The sequence below is a fragment of the Delphinus delphis genome, chromosome 12, assembly GCF_949987515.2.
Source record: "Delphinus delphis chromosome 12, mDelDel1.2, whole genome shotgun sequence".
In the NCBI taxonomy this organism is placed as follows: domain Eukaryota; kingdom Metazoa; phylum Chordata; class Mammalia; order Artiodactyla; family Delphinidae; genus Delphinus; species Delphinus delphis.
Window position 1 is genome coordinate 55975153 of NC_082694.2, and position 16426 is coordinate 55991578.

The following is a 16426-nucleotide window of genomic DNA, read 5'->3' on the forward strand; positions in this document are numbered from 1 at the left end:
TTTCCAGAGGGAAAAACATGTTAAGAATAAGAAGAGTTACAAGAATAAGAATTATATTGACATCAGAGTTGTTATCAACAACACTGGATTCCAGAAGACAATGGAGTTAATTGTTTCAAAGTTCTGAGAGGAAACTATTTTGAACCTAGAATTCTATAAAGAGACCAACTAGCATTAAGTATGACGGTAAGATTTAGAAAGCTCACCACCCACAGACACTTTGTGAAAAAAATTTAGATAAGGGCAAAGCAAAACATAAATGTAGTCCAAAAATAAAGAGAGCTTGGATTCCAAAAAAACAAACAAACAAAACCGTATTTATTGAGTTAACTGAAGATTTTTTCCACTACACATTAATTTAGCAGAAGTTACTCAATATAAAAAAGGCAAATGATATAAACAGTTCACAGAAAAGGAAACAAAAGTGGCTTTTATAAGAAAGCCACATTTTCATAAGAAATGTAAAATAAAACTATACCAAGGTATCATTTTTTACCTATTAGGTTAAGTAAAGATCAAAGGCCTGATAGTAAACTATATTGGTACAGGTGGGAGGGAATAGACACTTATTTGTTGCTGATAGGTCTAAACTGACACCCTGGCTGAGGCAGGCAATTTGGCAATATCTATCAAGATTACAGGGCTTCCCTGGTGGCGCAGTGGTTGACAGTCTGCCTGCCAATGCAGGGGACACGGGTTCGTGCCCCAGTCCGGGAAGATCCCACATGCCACAGAGCGGCTGGGCCCGTGAGCCATGGCCGCTGAGCCTGCGCGTCCGGAGCCTGTGCTCCGCAACGGGAGAGGCCACAACAGTGAGAGGCCCGCGTACCGAAAAAATAATAATAATAATAATAATAATAATAAAATAATAATAAAAAAAATTACAATGCATAATCTTTTGATCCCACAACTGCAATTCTAGGAATCTATCCTAAATATAGATGCTGTGCTCATAACATGTGCTAAATAATAATGTACTCTGCAGAACTATTTGACAGCAAAAGATAAAAAACGCAATCCTCCACCAGTACAGACTGGTTAAATTATAGTAAAAACATCAAACTGTGGAATACAATGCAGCCATTAAAGTACATACAGATATGGAAGGATCTCCAAGATAAGAAAAAAGCAAGGCCCAGGAAAAGTGGTATAGTGTTAACAGAAGTCTTCAAAAGGTGAGCCTGAACACTTCTAAGGGTACAGAAGACACTGTAAGGGATACACAGAAACACAGGTTTAAGGAAATCAACTTTTAGATCAAATTCCACATGTACTAGCCTGAGAACTAGCACAGGATCCTTCTCTTCTCATCTCCACCACTCTTCTCTTACCTCTCCACCACTCTAAATCTTAAAGTACAGCACAGTCCAAGGGAGTAAAAACCACCAGAGCACCAAACAAGGAGACCACTGGTGACAAAACAGGGACACGATAAAGATATCAGAAATTCGCAGAATACGGTTTTGTGTCTTACACATACTTTAGTCACAGCAAAGTGTGGTAATAGAACTGGGGTATTTTGGCCAATGTTAGCATGTTATGAATTCAGAAATATTTGAGACTATGGCATCAGATATCTACCTGTTGATCAACTGATAGATATATGAACAATTTATACTTAAAGACTTCACTTTTTCCAACCCCTGGATGGTAATAAAAAAATACACCACTCCTGGGCTTCCCTGGTGGCGCAGTGGTTAAGAATCCGCCTGCCAATGCAGGGAACACGGGTTCAAGCCCTGGTCCGGGAAGATCCCACATGCTGCGGAGCAATTAAGCCCGTGCGCCACAACTACTGAGCCTGTGCTCTAGAGCCCGTGAGCCACAACTACTGAAGCCCACGCGCCTAGAGCCCATGCTCCGCAACGAGAAGCCACTGCAATGAGAAGCCCGTGCACTGCAGTGAAGAGTAGCCCCTGCTCACCACAACTAGAGAAAGCCCACGTGCAGCAACAAAGACCCAATGCAGTCAAAAATAAAATAAATTTATTAAAAAAAAAAAAACCACTCCTGAACAGTCCCAAGATAAAAAAAAACAGAGTCTGCAAAAAATGCTGATGGCCTTAGTCCATCACAGCAAGGCTCTGAGCATTATCCAGGAATCTATCTTAGAATTCAGAAGGAGATGGTTGCCTTGGGGATGCACAGTACTCATTTATTAAAATTGGAAAAAGACTGACAGAAAGTATGATTTAGCTGCCTGGTTTTTGTCAATAAGGACTGGCTTTGTCATTAAAGTTTTACTGTTAGTCATTTTCCTTTGAATAAATGAAATCCACAGTTCCAACAATCTGATGTACATATATTTAAATACAGTTCATATTATACTTTATATATCAATTTACATGTCATACATATTTAAATATATAAGTACACAAATGGTATAAGATCCAAACATTTTATCAGACTTAAATTTAAAATGCAAAGGTTTATTTTTATATTTTTGGCTGTGTTGGGTCTTCGCTGTGGTGTGCGGGGTTCTCATTGTGGTGGCTTCTCCTGTTGCAGAGCATGGGCTCTAGGTGTGTGGGCTTCAGTAGCTGTGGCTCGCGGGCTCTAGAGCACAGGCTCAGTAGTTGTGGTGCATGGGTTTAGCTGCTCCGCGGCATGTGGGATCTTCCCGGACCAGGGCTTGAACCCCTGTCCCCTCCATTGGCAAGCGGATTCTTACCCACTGCACCACCAGGGAAGTTCCGCAAAGGTATATTTAAATGAACATTATTTCAACTTTCCCAAACCTTTCTGAGTATACTGGTTTAAATAAGGTCCCTATGATGGTTAGTTTTATGTGTCAAACTGGCTAGGCTATAGTCCCTAGTTATTCAAATATTAACTAGGTGTTGCTGTGAAAGTATTTTGTAGATGGGATTACCATCAGCTGACTCTGAATAAAGGAGATTATCCTCAATAATCTGGGTGGGTCTCATCCAATCAAATGAAAGATCTCAGGAGCAAAACTGAGATTTCCCTGGGCTTCCCTGGTGGCACAGTGGTTGAGAATCAGCCTGCCGATGTAGGGGACACGGGTTCGTGCCCTGGTCCGGGAAGATTCCACATGCCGCGGAGCGGCTGGGCCCGTGAGCCATGGCCGCTGAGCCTGTGCGTCCAGAGCCTGTGCTCCGCAGCGGGAGAGGCCACAACAGTGAGAGGTCCAGCGTATCGCAAAAAACAAAAACAAAACAAAACAAAAAAAAACCTGAGATTTCCCTGAGGAATAAGAAATCCCACCTGGCCAGACCCACAATAATTTATTCGTTTTGCAATAAATAAATCTCTTTATGTATTTATACAAACCAGTTGGAGATTACATACGTGTACAGGATATTATGTATTTATATATACACAAAATCTCCAACTAGTTGTTCATCTGGTAGACCCCTAAGTGATACAATCTACGTAGGTCAAAGAGTAGGAAGTAAAATTAACAGTCATTTGTTAGGTCCTGGTAAAGCCTTTTTATTCTGCTTCTCAAAAAATGAGATCATGAATGACTAATGACTGGGTAACAAACCTCTTCCAACTCTGGTGGTTTCAAATTCTCTGCTTTCAACAAGACTGAAGTAGGACATAATTGAATTGTCAGCTGCTAAATCATTAAAAATCACTTTTGATGAAAAACTGCTATATGATTTTTCACATACAACTCAGAAGAACAAAGAGACACTTGTAAACTCTGAGGGCAGGGACTTCTGCTTGTTCAGTGCTTATCACCAGAACTTAGAGGAGTCTCATAACACAGGAGGAGCTCAAAATGTATTTGATAAACGAATAAATGAGGAAAACATCACCATTCTCATCTACTTAGATGAAAAAATTTTGTCAGAAACTACACCTATAAACACAAAAATCAGGAACAGAATCAATACCAAACCCTCTCATTCTAGCAACGAGTTACATTAATGCAAGAATTTGTTAACTAAATGAGGTGAGAAGAATCCCCATCCATCTTGTTAAGAGATGATTTCCAGTAAAAATGTATTTTTATGTTTAGTAATTATCAAACTTTTTACAGTAATTGTACTGTAATTATAATAAATCCAAAAGAAATTAAGACTGAGCCTTATAAAGTCAAGAAATACAAAGTGTTTTAAAATTTTAATTTATGTTGAATTTTTGCTGCAGAGAGTAATATGATGATAAACAAAACTTTTCAAGCATAAAATACATTTAGGCTAGAATACTGCAGAGAAAGCAAAATGGAAAAGAGCTCAAGGAGAGAAAGGGATCGCGTAAAATTTCAAACTGTTCAACAGGAGCTTGTTCACGCTTTTTTTTTTTTTTTTTTAACCTGTGATGGTGGGCAAATTGTTACAGTATTTCTTTTTTTTTCTGGCTGTACTGCACCAAGCAGCTTTCTGGATCTTAGTTCCCTGACCAGGGATGAACCCCGGCCCCCAGTAGTGGAAACGCGGAGTCCTAACCACTGGATGGCCAAGGAATTCCATAGCCATTTATTTATTTTTAATTTTTGAATTTTATTTTATTTACTTTTTTATACAGTAGGTTCTTGTTAGTCATCAATTTTAAACACATCAGTGTATACACGTCAATCCCAATCGCCCAATTCATCACACCACCATCCCCACCCCCCGCCATTTTCCCCCTTGGTGTCCATACATTTGTTCTCTACAGGGAAGCCCACAACTATTTAAATTTTTGATGAAAAATTTTAGATGTCAACTTTCAAACGTATAAGGGAGGGACTTCCCTGGTGGCACAGTGGTTAACAATCCGCCTGACAATGCAGGTGACATTGGTTCGATCCCTGGTCAGGGAAGATCCCACATGCCGCGGAGCAACTAGGCCTGTGCGCCACAGCTACTAAGCCTGCTCTCTAGAGCCCACGAGACACAACTACTGAGCCCGGGTCCCCTGCATTGGCAGGCAGATCCCACATGCCGTGGAGCAACGAAGCCTGTGCGCCACAACTACTGAAGCCCATGCGCCACAACTACTGAAGCCCGTGCACCTAGAGCTGGTGCTCCATAAGAGAAGCCACTGCAATAAGCCCACGCACTGCAATGAGGAGTAGTACCCGCTCGCCACAACTAGAGAAAGCCTGCATGCAGCAACAAAAACCCAACGCAGCCAAAAATAGACTAAATTAATTAATTAATTTTTTTACAAAGCCCGTATCAATCCTAGCTGAATATAAATAACTTTTAACTTTTTTATTACTTGCAACTTTAATCTCTAATTTGGAGGAAGTAGGTAAACTATTAAGAGCTTTTTCTGGTTTAATTTGTACATACCGAGTAACTTCCATGTTCCCAAAGTTACAGTGAATGTCAGCAAATGTGTTAGTCAACAATACAGACATAGGTTTTGTTTTATTATACTGCATTTAGTGCCCTGGTTCTTAAATGGGTACTAGTCTACACCCCAAGGACTCCTTTGGAAAGGGTGAGGTGGCGGCAGTACTACCACAGTGGGAGCAGTATTAACATTTCACAGATGGAAGACAAGGATGTTAGATATCCCATAGATATATAGGTAGACAGCAGAGGACAGTCCATGATTCATATGACTTTGAAATGTCCCTCTGGACATTTATGTAAGTGAAAAACATGATTCTGTTACCTGAGACTAGAACTAATTCCATTCTATGTATGAGAACACAAAATGGTTTTAATATAACTGACTTTTCCAGCAATGTAGCCATCATATAAAAAGAGAAAAGACTGTATTTTGTTTTGTTCAAAACTTACCAATAGTACCATTTTGAAAAAAAATCTCAGGAAATATTAGAGTTCCTAGTACAAACTATCAGTCTAATTTATAACCGCTGCATTGCTAGTGATTCTATGCATATATGCAAACATTCCACAATTTCGTTACAGCTTCCACTATTGTCATGCCTCAGCATTTACACATATTGAAATACAGTATATATGATCCTATTATATATATTATAAATTTTTCTCTTTTATATTGCAGTCAGAACATAATACTGAGTTTTAATTTTGTTTTTACATTATATGTATAAGTTATACTATCAATAAATTTCACTTCAGAATAATAAAGAGGGCATTTTTCCTGACTTGTGCTCAAAGTGACCAAAAATCATTTATAAGGAGTAAGGCATTGGGGCAAAAATCTCTTCATTTAATCAGTCTGTCAAAAGAAAATGAAGTTTACTTAAAGAAAACTAATAGTTCATTAAATACTTTTAGTTGGCAGTCATAAGCTTAAATATTGATTTTAAACTGTCACTGAAAATATCCCATTACAGAAAAACCTACTATGATCCTATTCCAGTTATATCGTCTACTGTTGAGTTACAAATCATCCCAAAACTTAGTGGCACAAAACAAACATTCTACTTTGCTGATTCAGTGGGTGAGGAATTCAGACAGGGCACAGCACAGAACTCTTGTCTTTGCTTCACAATAACTGGGGCCTCAAGAGGAACTCAAATGGCTGAGCCTGGATCAGCTGGTGGCTCGTTCAGGCATATGTCTGGCACCTGGGCTCACATAGGACAGACCATCAACCTTAGCACCTACAAAGGGCCTCACCATGTAGCCTGCTTTTCTCACAGTATAGTGGCTGAGTTCCAAGGAGAACTATCCTGAGAGCAAACATTCCAAGAAAACCAGGTAGAAGCTTCATGGCCTTTTCTGACCTAGCCTTGAAGAGTCAGACAGCATTACTTCCACAATACTGTTCTGGTCACAGCCCCACCCAGATCCAAGCGGAGAAGACATGGACTTCATCTATCAATGGAAGGAACGTCAAAGAAGTTGAGGACCATGTTTTAAAACACCACAGATAGAGAGATAGATAGACAGACAGACAGACAGACAGATAGATAGACAGATAAACACCACAGACTCTTTTCAGCCAACCAAGATGCTAAAACAAAACAACTGGTAGCCTGGCTGTTCTTCAAATTTGTTCCCTTGGTAAATTTAAAGCTACGAACACTTGTGCAGCAACTATATATATATAATGAACAAGATACACGAAAGCTGTAAAGATGATCAAAACCATCGTTAAAGAACTTAACACTGGGCTTCCCTGGTGGTGCAGTGGCTAAGAATCCACCTGCCAGTGCAGGGGACACGGATTCAAGCCCTGGTCCGGGAAGATCCCACGTGCTACAGAGCAACTAACCCCACGTGCCAGAACTACTGAGCCTGTACACTAGAGCCTGTGAGCCACAACTACTGAGCCCGCATGCCTAGAGACCATGCGTGGCAACAAGAGAAGCCACCACAATGAGAAGCCTGCGCACCGCAACAAAGAGGAGCCCCCGCTCGCCGCAACTGGAGAAAGCCCACGCGCAGCAACAAAGACCCAACGCAGCCAAAAATAAACAAACTAAATTAAAAAAAAAATTTTTTAATAATAAAATAAACAAATACAGAGAAACAGGCAATGATACATTACAGACCTCATGACAGAAGTACACAATGCTACCCATGAAGTGATCTTGTACCCACACCCCAGAAAAATAAACCTAGATTCGATCCTCTAGAATCTGTATCTAACTATCTATCTACAGAGAAGCATGGTAAAGGACACAAGAGAGATGCAATGAACAAACTCCAAGCCAAAAGAAACTCAACAGGATTAACCACCTGCTATCTTCAACAAAATACTGAGAGAGAGAATATGAAATAATATGTATCCAAAGATTAAAAGACTGGGCTTCCCTGGTGGCGCAGTGGCTGAGAGTCCGCCTGCCGATGCAGGGCACACGGGTTCGTGCCCCGGTCCGGGAAGATCCCACATGCCGCGGAGCGGCTGGGCCCGTGAGCCATGGCCACTGGGCCTGCGCGTCCAGAGCCTGTGCTCCGCAACGGGAGAGGCCACAGCAGTGAGAGGCCGCGGGGGCGAAAAAGAAAAACAAACAAAAAAAAACCACAAAGGGACTTTCCTGGCAGTCCAGTGGTTAAGACTCCACTCTTCCACTGCAGGGGGCACGGGTTTGATCCCTGGTCGGGAACTAATCCCGCATGCCGCATGGCGCGGCCGAAAAAAAAAAACAAACACAAAGACTGAGCTGGTTCCATATCAAGGATACATGACAATAAAATACAATGTGTGGGGACTTTCCTTGTGGCGCAGTGGTTAAGAATCCACCTGCCAATACAGGGGACACGGGTTCAAGCCCTGGACCAGGAAGATCCCACGTGCCATGAGCAGCTAAGCCCATGCACCACAACTACTGAGCCCGAGCTCTAGAGCTCGTGAGCCACAACTACTGAGCCCACGTGCTGCAACTACTAAAACCTGCGTGCCTAGAGCCCGTGCTCCGTGACAAAAGAAGCCACCACAACGAGAAGCCCGCGCACTGCAACAAAGAGGAGCCTCTGCTGGCCACAAATAGAGAACGCCCACGTGCAGCAATGAAGACCCAACGCAGCCAAAAATAAATTAATTAATTAATTAAAATAAAATACAACATGTGATTCTGGATTTTATCCTAGACTAAGGAAAAAATACATAGCTACGCAGAACACTGCTGAGACACTAAATTTGAATAAGGATTGCGAATGAGACAATAGCTTTGTGTAAATATTAGGGTTCCTGAGATGTTTACTACACTGTGGTTATGTAAGAGAATTTTCGTACATTTAGGAAAAACACTCTAAAGTCTCCAATTTACTCTCCAATGGTTCAGGAAAAATATATATATAATAAAGAATATATATATTATATATATAAAAAATGACAAAATGTTAATTATTGAATCTGGGTAAAGGGCATACTGGAGTTCCTTGTATATTCTTGGCATTTCCTGTAAGTTTGAATGAGGCCATATCTTTCAGAAATACATTGTGAAATATTTACAAATGAAAAAGTAAGATTTCTCTGATGTGCTTCAAAATAATGGGACAAGTAGGGGTCTAGATGAAATAATTGGTCATGTAGTAATAACTGTTAAAGTAGAATAATGGAAACATCAGGTGTATTATACTATTCTCTGTACTTTTCTATGTTTGAAATTTTCTGCAATAAAAAGTTTTAAAGAAGTCCACAATGAGGGACATCCCTGGTGGCACAGTGGTTGAGAATCCGCCTGCCAATGCAGGGGACACGGGTTCTAGCCCTGGTCCGAAATATCCCACATGCCGCGGAGCAACTAAGCCCATGCGCCACAACTACTGAGCCTGCGCTCTAGAGCCCAAGAGACACAAATACTGAGCCCGTGAGCCACAACTACTGAGGCTATTGAAGCCCACACACATAGAGCCCATGCTTCGCAACAAGAGAAGCCACCTCAATGAGAAGCCCACGCTCCGCAACGAAGAGTAGCCCCCGCTCAGTGCAACTAGAGAAAGCCCACACACAGCAACGAAGACTCAATGCAGCCAAAAATAAAAAGATAAAATAAATTTATTAAAAAAAAAAAAGAGGCACCCACATTCAGGACTCTAGTTTTGAAATGTTTCTAATATATGACACTCTCTCCATTAATCCCCCTTAAAACCTCTTTATAAAGCATGAACCATTCAGGCAATTTTATTTGCCCCATGTGAAGTTTTATTCAATACAAAAACAGAAATACAGTTGATACCTCTAACTCTACTGTATATGGACATATAGTTACCGTTGAGAGTAAAATCAATAAATAATGGAAGAAAACAGGTAAATGTAGATAGAAGTAATCCACCCAAAGAGATGATCTACAAATCACAGAGAGAGAAAAACCAACTGACATTTGTTAAGCACCCATTATAAGCCATTCCTTAGGTCATTTAAGCTTCACATCAATGCTGGCATAATTTTTCCCTTAATTTTGTTTTTAATTTTTTTCCTTAAAGTATACAATTTTAGATTTTTTTTAAAAAAAAATTTTTGGCCATGCTTCGTGGCCTGTGGGTTCTTTGTTCCCTGACCAGGGATCGAACCTGTGCCCCTGGTAGTGAACGCACAGAGTCCTAACCACTGGACCACCAGGGAATTCCCACCCTTAATTTTTTTTAACTGTGGTAAAATACATATGATTCAAAATGGGGACTTCCCTGGTGGTCCAGGGGGTAAGACTCCACGCTCCCAATGCAGGGAGCCCGGGTTCGATCCCTGGTTGGGAAACTAGATCCTGCATGCATGCTGCAACTAAGAAGTCCGCACGTCCTGCACGTCACAACTAAAAAAGATACCGCATGCCGCAATGAAGATCCCACGTGCCACAACTAAGACCCAGCACAGCCAAAATGAATAAATAATAAATAAATAAATATTTACTTTAAAAAAGAGGTGATTTTTTTCAACCTCATTTTACAAATGAGGAAAATGCAGATGAGTGAGAAGTTAAGACATTTTCCTAAGGCAAGCAGCAAGTCACCAACCAGAATCTGAACCCAGGTCTTTCTTTAAACTGCATGACTGCCATTATATAATTTCACTGGTTCTTAAGTTTCTTAAAATTTCATTTCTCTGAGTCAATACTAAGAGCCTCATTAATTCTAAAAAGCCTGATTTTCTACATTTACAAGCCTAAAATAGACAGCACCAAAAAAGGCAGCCATGCTGAGACCCTCCATGAACAGTCAACAGACGCCCAACCATCTTTACACCTCACTACCTTTGCAACAACAACTTTAGAAGCTATGTTAGAAGCTAAATTAAATCCAAAAGTACATGAATATAAATGAGACATTTTATCTTTAAGTTTATGTTGTAAATGGTGAATAAAATCCAAATAATTTTGCATAGATACTTTAGTAACACACTGAATTTCTAGATTTCAGGTATAGCTAAAATAACTGATTAGTATGTCATTTTAAAAAGCAATACTTTGGTCTCATACATGAGGAGCAAATATGATTACCCTGAATCTGTGAATATACAATTTGTAAATACTACAGAATAACCCATATCATAATTAACACTTTCTCTACAAAAATGGAAAGAAACTGAAAAACTCTAGGAACTACAGCAGAAAATATAGTAGGAATTTAACTTATGAGACAGACATCCAGTGGGGAAATCATTCTCAGGCAGACAAAAAACAAACCTGTGCGCCAACAGCCTCCCTTCCCCCATTACCAAAACATTTCAAAAGCTTCAGGAACCCCAAGACCAGAGTTTGAGACACTACGGTATTAAACTGAAAAATACATTTACATATGGTCCTAGTCTCATTACATATTTTGTAGGACAAAAATGGCTTTCAAAATAAAGTACTTATACTTCTTTCTTAAAATTTAGATCACTTTTTTATTGATTGTTTAAAAAAAAGTCAAAGGGGCTAAAATATGTCAAAGCTGTTGACTGCAGAGGGAGAAGCACACAATGAAGATTAAACTACAAAGAAATGCTCAGAGTTGCTATCTGCAGGAATTTTTTTCCATATCTATCACATTGCACTTCTTTCTTTAGCAAACTTTTTTTTCCACACATACCTAATACTATAAATATATAATAAATACTCAGAATTTTAAAAACTGTAAATACAACCCAATTGTTTTAGAGAGGAGGGAAAAAGAAGTCCTCCAAAATACCAGTGAAGTAAAAATTTCCTCATATTCAAACCTTCAAACCGCCATGGAAAATTGGAGATGGCAAAACACTGCTCCAATTGTCCACTAAAGCCTATGTGCAAAGACTTCTATTTCAACATTTCGACTAACTAATAAACATATGTTGCATCCTAAAAAATATATACTAAAACCAAGAACCACCCAAAAACCTACTCCCATCTAAACTAAGAGGAAGACAAATGGGAAACCAAAAAGCTACAGGTAACATAAAGTACTTTTCCTCATATCATGGAAAACAAAAGGCTCAAAACACATTTTAATTTTCCAAGAAAAAGACAATTAACTTACTAGCATGCTTGTCTGCAAGCATTATAAGCGTGTTGGAAATATCTCGTCGTCTATAAAAGCACACTACTTTTGCTTCCACGTTGCCAGTTGCAGTCTAAGAAATAAGAAAAATAAAAGTCATCTATACTGAATATTAGATTCAAGTAGTTTATAAAACAAAACTAGAGACAGCATAATTGTAAGATCACTGTCATTTATTGTGCCAACCACAACTGCAGGATAATCAGAGAGCTTAAAAATTCAAATCAGGACGAGTAACGTTTGTAAAAGTTCCAAGTGAAACAAATGTCAAACATAAAATAACTCATTGGCATCAATTAAAAATTAAACTAAAGTGATCAGAGAGCTTTAATGACTAAAACCATACTTAACTCTGATTTACCTTGAGAAACTAATCCCCAAAATTTAAAAAGCCACAACATAACTTAAAAGACAGTTAAACATAGTCCTCCAAACCCTCTTCCTGAGGCACAGGCTAAGTGCAAAATCACCCAGCCCCATCCTAAACACCCTCACGTTCGACTGATGGTGAAGCTCTGCAGGTGCAGGGCAGTCAACACGTGAGGTGGACCAGATAACTTGGAAATGCATTCTCAGCCCAAGGGAGTCCATGAATCCATAACGGTCAACATTCTTAGTAGTACTTACTTTACACCTTCACATATGAAAGTATTAAAAACCTTGAGTTATGAACACTGAAGCTCTTATTTCTTTTTGACTACAGTCTAGAATACAATCAATATTCAGTTAGGCTGTAATTTACTGCAGCTGGGGCCCAGGCTCCTACCCTCCTATTCTTTATGAATTCTGAGAGATTTCAAGGTCAATTGTTCACTACAGAGTTCACTGTAAAAACACACAGATTACAATAAAATGCTATTGTCATTTCCAATTTCAAACAAATTTGAGAACATATTTTCAAAATTTCTCTGGGCTTACAGATACACTCAGAGAAAAAGAAATAAGTATATGTGCTGCAGTAAAGTTGTCAGTTTTATGAAGTTCAGCGGCAGTATTTTAAAGTGAGAAATAGTCTTGTAGAAATATTGCCCCTTAAAACTGAAATCATATTACATCCTAACCAAAGTGCTCCTATATTTCACAATATTGTGATCAAATACATCCTCCAGAAGTAATGATCCAGCAATCTGCTAAATGAACAGTCCAATATTCATATGTAAATAAAATCTATCAATGACTTCAATCATCAGTGCTTTATCATTTTTGTCTTCTTGAGACAAAAGCATGTTAATGGACAACTAATAAGAAAATAAATAAATAAACATTTTAAAAAAATAAATAAAAGCATGTTAAAAACCCAAAGCAAGAGTTTTAAGGCATACGTGTTTTTTTTCTACCTTACTGGTGAGTTCCTCCAATAGGGATACTCTGTAAAGCTAATTAAATTCTTATTTGAACCTGCTTGGGGTGGAGGGGCATAGTTCAAAATAAATATTCTCTTCTGAACCACGCACACACTTGGCTATTAGGCAGTGTACAGTATTACTCTTCTTCTCTACTGTACACACACACACCCTCCCTTCGAACATTCCTCTAAAGTTGAGCTACTAAAATTGTGGTCCAAGGCCCAGTCCACAGCTGTTACTATGTAATGAAATGAGTACAGAAATTAAATGAATTACAGTATTTGAGAGTTAATTTTATATCTATTGAATCTAATAATGAAAAATGGGGCTTGCATTTTTATAAGCCTACTTTAAATTTCATTTTTCTACTCTCATTTTTAAATTTTACAAAAGCAGTCTAAGATACTGAAAATTCTTAAAAATCCTCCACCACAAATAATTTAAGAAGTATAGCTCTGAAGACCTAAGTTAAATATTTTGTATATATAAAGTCACCAAATTTCTTGTGTGCGCTTCCTATGTGCCCCTGCACAAGCTAAGCACCACGGATGCATGGTGTCTGCCCTCACCGAGCCTCTGCTCCAGCAAAGATGCCTGTCCACGTGTCATCTCGTCTCCAACCTTCCAAAGCCCAGCTGTAATCATGTCCCTCACCCAGAAACCTTCACCGGTTCCCCACAACTGAAGCATAAGAGTAAAACATTCCTGACAAATTCCCAGCACTATTGTCTTTACTCCTTTCATTTCCCCTCCAGACTTCACTTCTCACTCATGGAGGCAGGAAGTAATACTTGTTGAGGGAAGAACAGAAAAAGCTTCAAGGAGGAGGAAAGGGGGCAGAAGGTCCCTAGCTAGCTAGGAAAGAAGGAAAGGAGTCCAACAGGTGAAGCCTGGAGGACTGAGTAGTCTTAAGAAAAAAGAAGGACCTGAACAAAACCCACAGGTGGGAAAAGTGGAGACAGGTATAAAGAAGAACCTACAATGAACAGCAATTTCTTTCCTGTGTTCTTTTCTCCATTTAGGTTGCAGCCTCTTAAATCTCTATTCTGTCAGACACATTTAGTTAAACATCCTTCAGCAATAAGGGGCTTTTAGTCAACCTCATACTCACGCCCATTTCTAACCCAGACTTAGAAAGTACACTATTAAAAAACAAAAAACCAAACGCTTTCCATTTTGGAAAGTCTATGGTCTGCTCAAACTAAAGAACAGATGGAAAAGAACTTCCTTTTCCCAATTTCTGTCCTTCTTCCCAACAGATCCTAAACGTCAGGAGGGGTCTTAACTTGGGTTCTATAAAAGGGCTTTGAAGGGATCTCCTGAAATTATATGCAAAATCTTGTATGTGCAAATATAGATTGGGATGGGGGACAAGATTAGATGCTCAAAGAAGTTAGTGGCTCCCTTCTCCCCACCAAAAAAAGACCCAAAACATTAAAATGAATTTCAGAGCAAACTGGATGGCTAATAAAACATACAGAATATGAAAAAAAAAGTACAGAATATGAAGAAACATATAAATTATACAACATAACACACCAAAAAAAAAAAAACAATAGCAAATAACATTAAATTTATCCATAAGCATAACTTCCAAAACTTCCTGAGACTGTATCCTCATTCTTATGTGCACAAAGCCTTCTTCCAACATGTGTGCAGACTAAATCTTTAGAAGAGCAACACCCAAGCTAGACAGTGACTAAATAAAATTTACCGTGAAGTTGTTTTCTATTTTAACTTTATATTCTTCCTCCAAAAGATCATCATCACTGTATCTGAGTACAGTTTAGAGGAGAGGAAAAGAGGGTATGTAAGATAAGCAATGTCGGTGAGAAGCGGCTGCAGCTCTGGGCAGAGGGGGCAGGAACCCGAAGGCGAGCAGGGGCCGGGTGGGCACCACGGCCGGGGTCACCACCACGGAGGCGGTGAAGCGCTGAGACCCAGGTTCCGCAGCTGCAGGCCAGTGACGCGGAGGAGAGGGCCGAGTGCCTCCCGCGGAAGTGGAGGGAGAAAGGCGGCCCGGGAACAGGCTCAAGCTGACGCGGCCTCCTTGAACCGCAGGATGCAGCTGGTTGAAAAGGAGCTGGACAGTGCCCAAGAGCACCTGGCCACTGCCCTGCAAAAGCTAGAGGAAGCTGAGAAAGCTGCTGATGACAGCGAGAGAGGTCTGAAGGTTATTGAAAACCAATCCTTAAAAAAGGAAGAAAAAATGGAGCTCCAGGAAATCCAACCCAAAGAAGCTAAGCACACTGCAGAAGAGGCAGGTAGGAAGTACGAAGAGGTGGCCCTTAGGTTGGTGATTATTGAGGGAGACTTGGAAGGCAGAGGAGCGAGCTGAGCTCGCAGAGTCCCGTTGCTGAGAGACGGATGAGCAGGTCAGACTGATGGACCAGAAGCTGAAGTGTCTGAGTGCTGCTGAAGAAAAGTACTCTCAAAAAGAAGACAGGTATGAGGAAGAAAGATTCTTACTGATAAACTCAAGGAGGCAGAGACCCGTGCTGAGTTTGTTGAGAGATGGGCAGCCACGCTGGAAAAGACAACTGATGATTTGGAAGATGAACTGAAATGCACCAAAGAGGATCACCTCTGTACACAAAGGATGCTGGACCAGACTCTGCTTGACCTGGATGAGATGCAGAGCGCCCCAGTCCCGCCCTGCGCTGACCCCGACTCCGCTGAGGCCAGAAGCTGACCTTTAAACTGACGGCTGATCTTTAACTGGAAGGCTGCCTTCTCCTTTCGCCACGTCTCCCACCCCCACCCCTGTGTCCTTTTTGCCAAACTGTCTCTGCCTCTCTCCAGAGATTCCATTTGGGCTAGAGGCTGAGCATCTTTGGGAACAACGTTTAAGGGAATGTGAGCACAATGTTAAGTGTCTTTAAAAGCATGCTGTGATGTACACATTTTGTAATTACCTTTTTTGTTGCTGTTGATGTAGCAGCCATTTGTAAAACATTCCAGATAATTCCATAGTTCTGAAGCAGCAGTCTAATCCCTTTCTCACTTTTGGAAGGTAACTTTTCAGCTTAATGCATACTGCCCTCCCCGTAGAGGAGGGGAAAAGGTATGGGCCTGCCTTCCTGAGAGCCAAACAGCCCAGAGAAGGACTCCATTTTGGGAAGCCTTATTGCTCTGTAAAAAGTACCTGCCAAACCAGAAAGGTGATTCCAGAAGGAGTTAGCCAAAAAAAAAAAGCGCTGTTCAGGTTTTCAGCTTTACGGTATCTTTGGGCAACTTTTTTTTTCCATCAGAAGTGACCAGATGAGATTAAGATGG

At 40.2% G+C, this 16426-nt stretch overlaps 1 protein-coding gene and 1 pseudogene across 7 annotated transcripts in view; one reads left to right on the forward strand and one right to left on the reverse strand.

Annotated features, from left to right (window-relative positions):
- MTA3 (metastasis associated 1 family member 3) overlaps window positions 1–16426 on the reverse strand; it is a 170676-nt gene that overhangs the window by 147972 nt on the left and 6278 nt on the right. For all 7 annotated transcript variants that reach the window (XR_009521459.1, XM_060026725.1, XM_060026728.1 and 4 more), the window contains exon 3: window positions 11784–11877. Coding sequence is in view for 6 of the 7 variants with exons in the window: in XM_060026725.1 (XP_059882708.1) it covers window positions 11784–11877 (94 nt within the window). In the remaining variant the exon portion in view is untranslated. The remainder of the gene's footprint in view (window positions 1–11783; window positions 11878–16426) is intronic.
- On the forward strand, window positions 13703–15842 carry LOC132435339 (tropomyosin alpha-3 chain pseudogene; annotated as a pseudogene).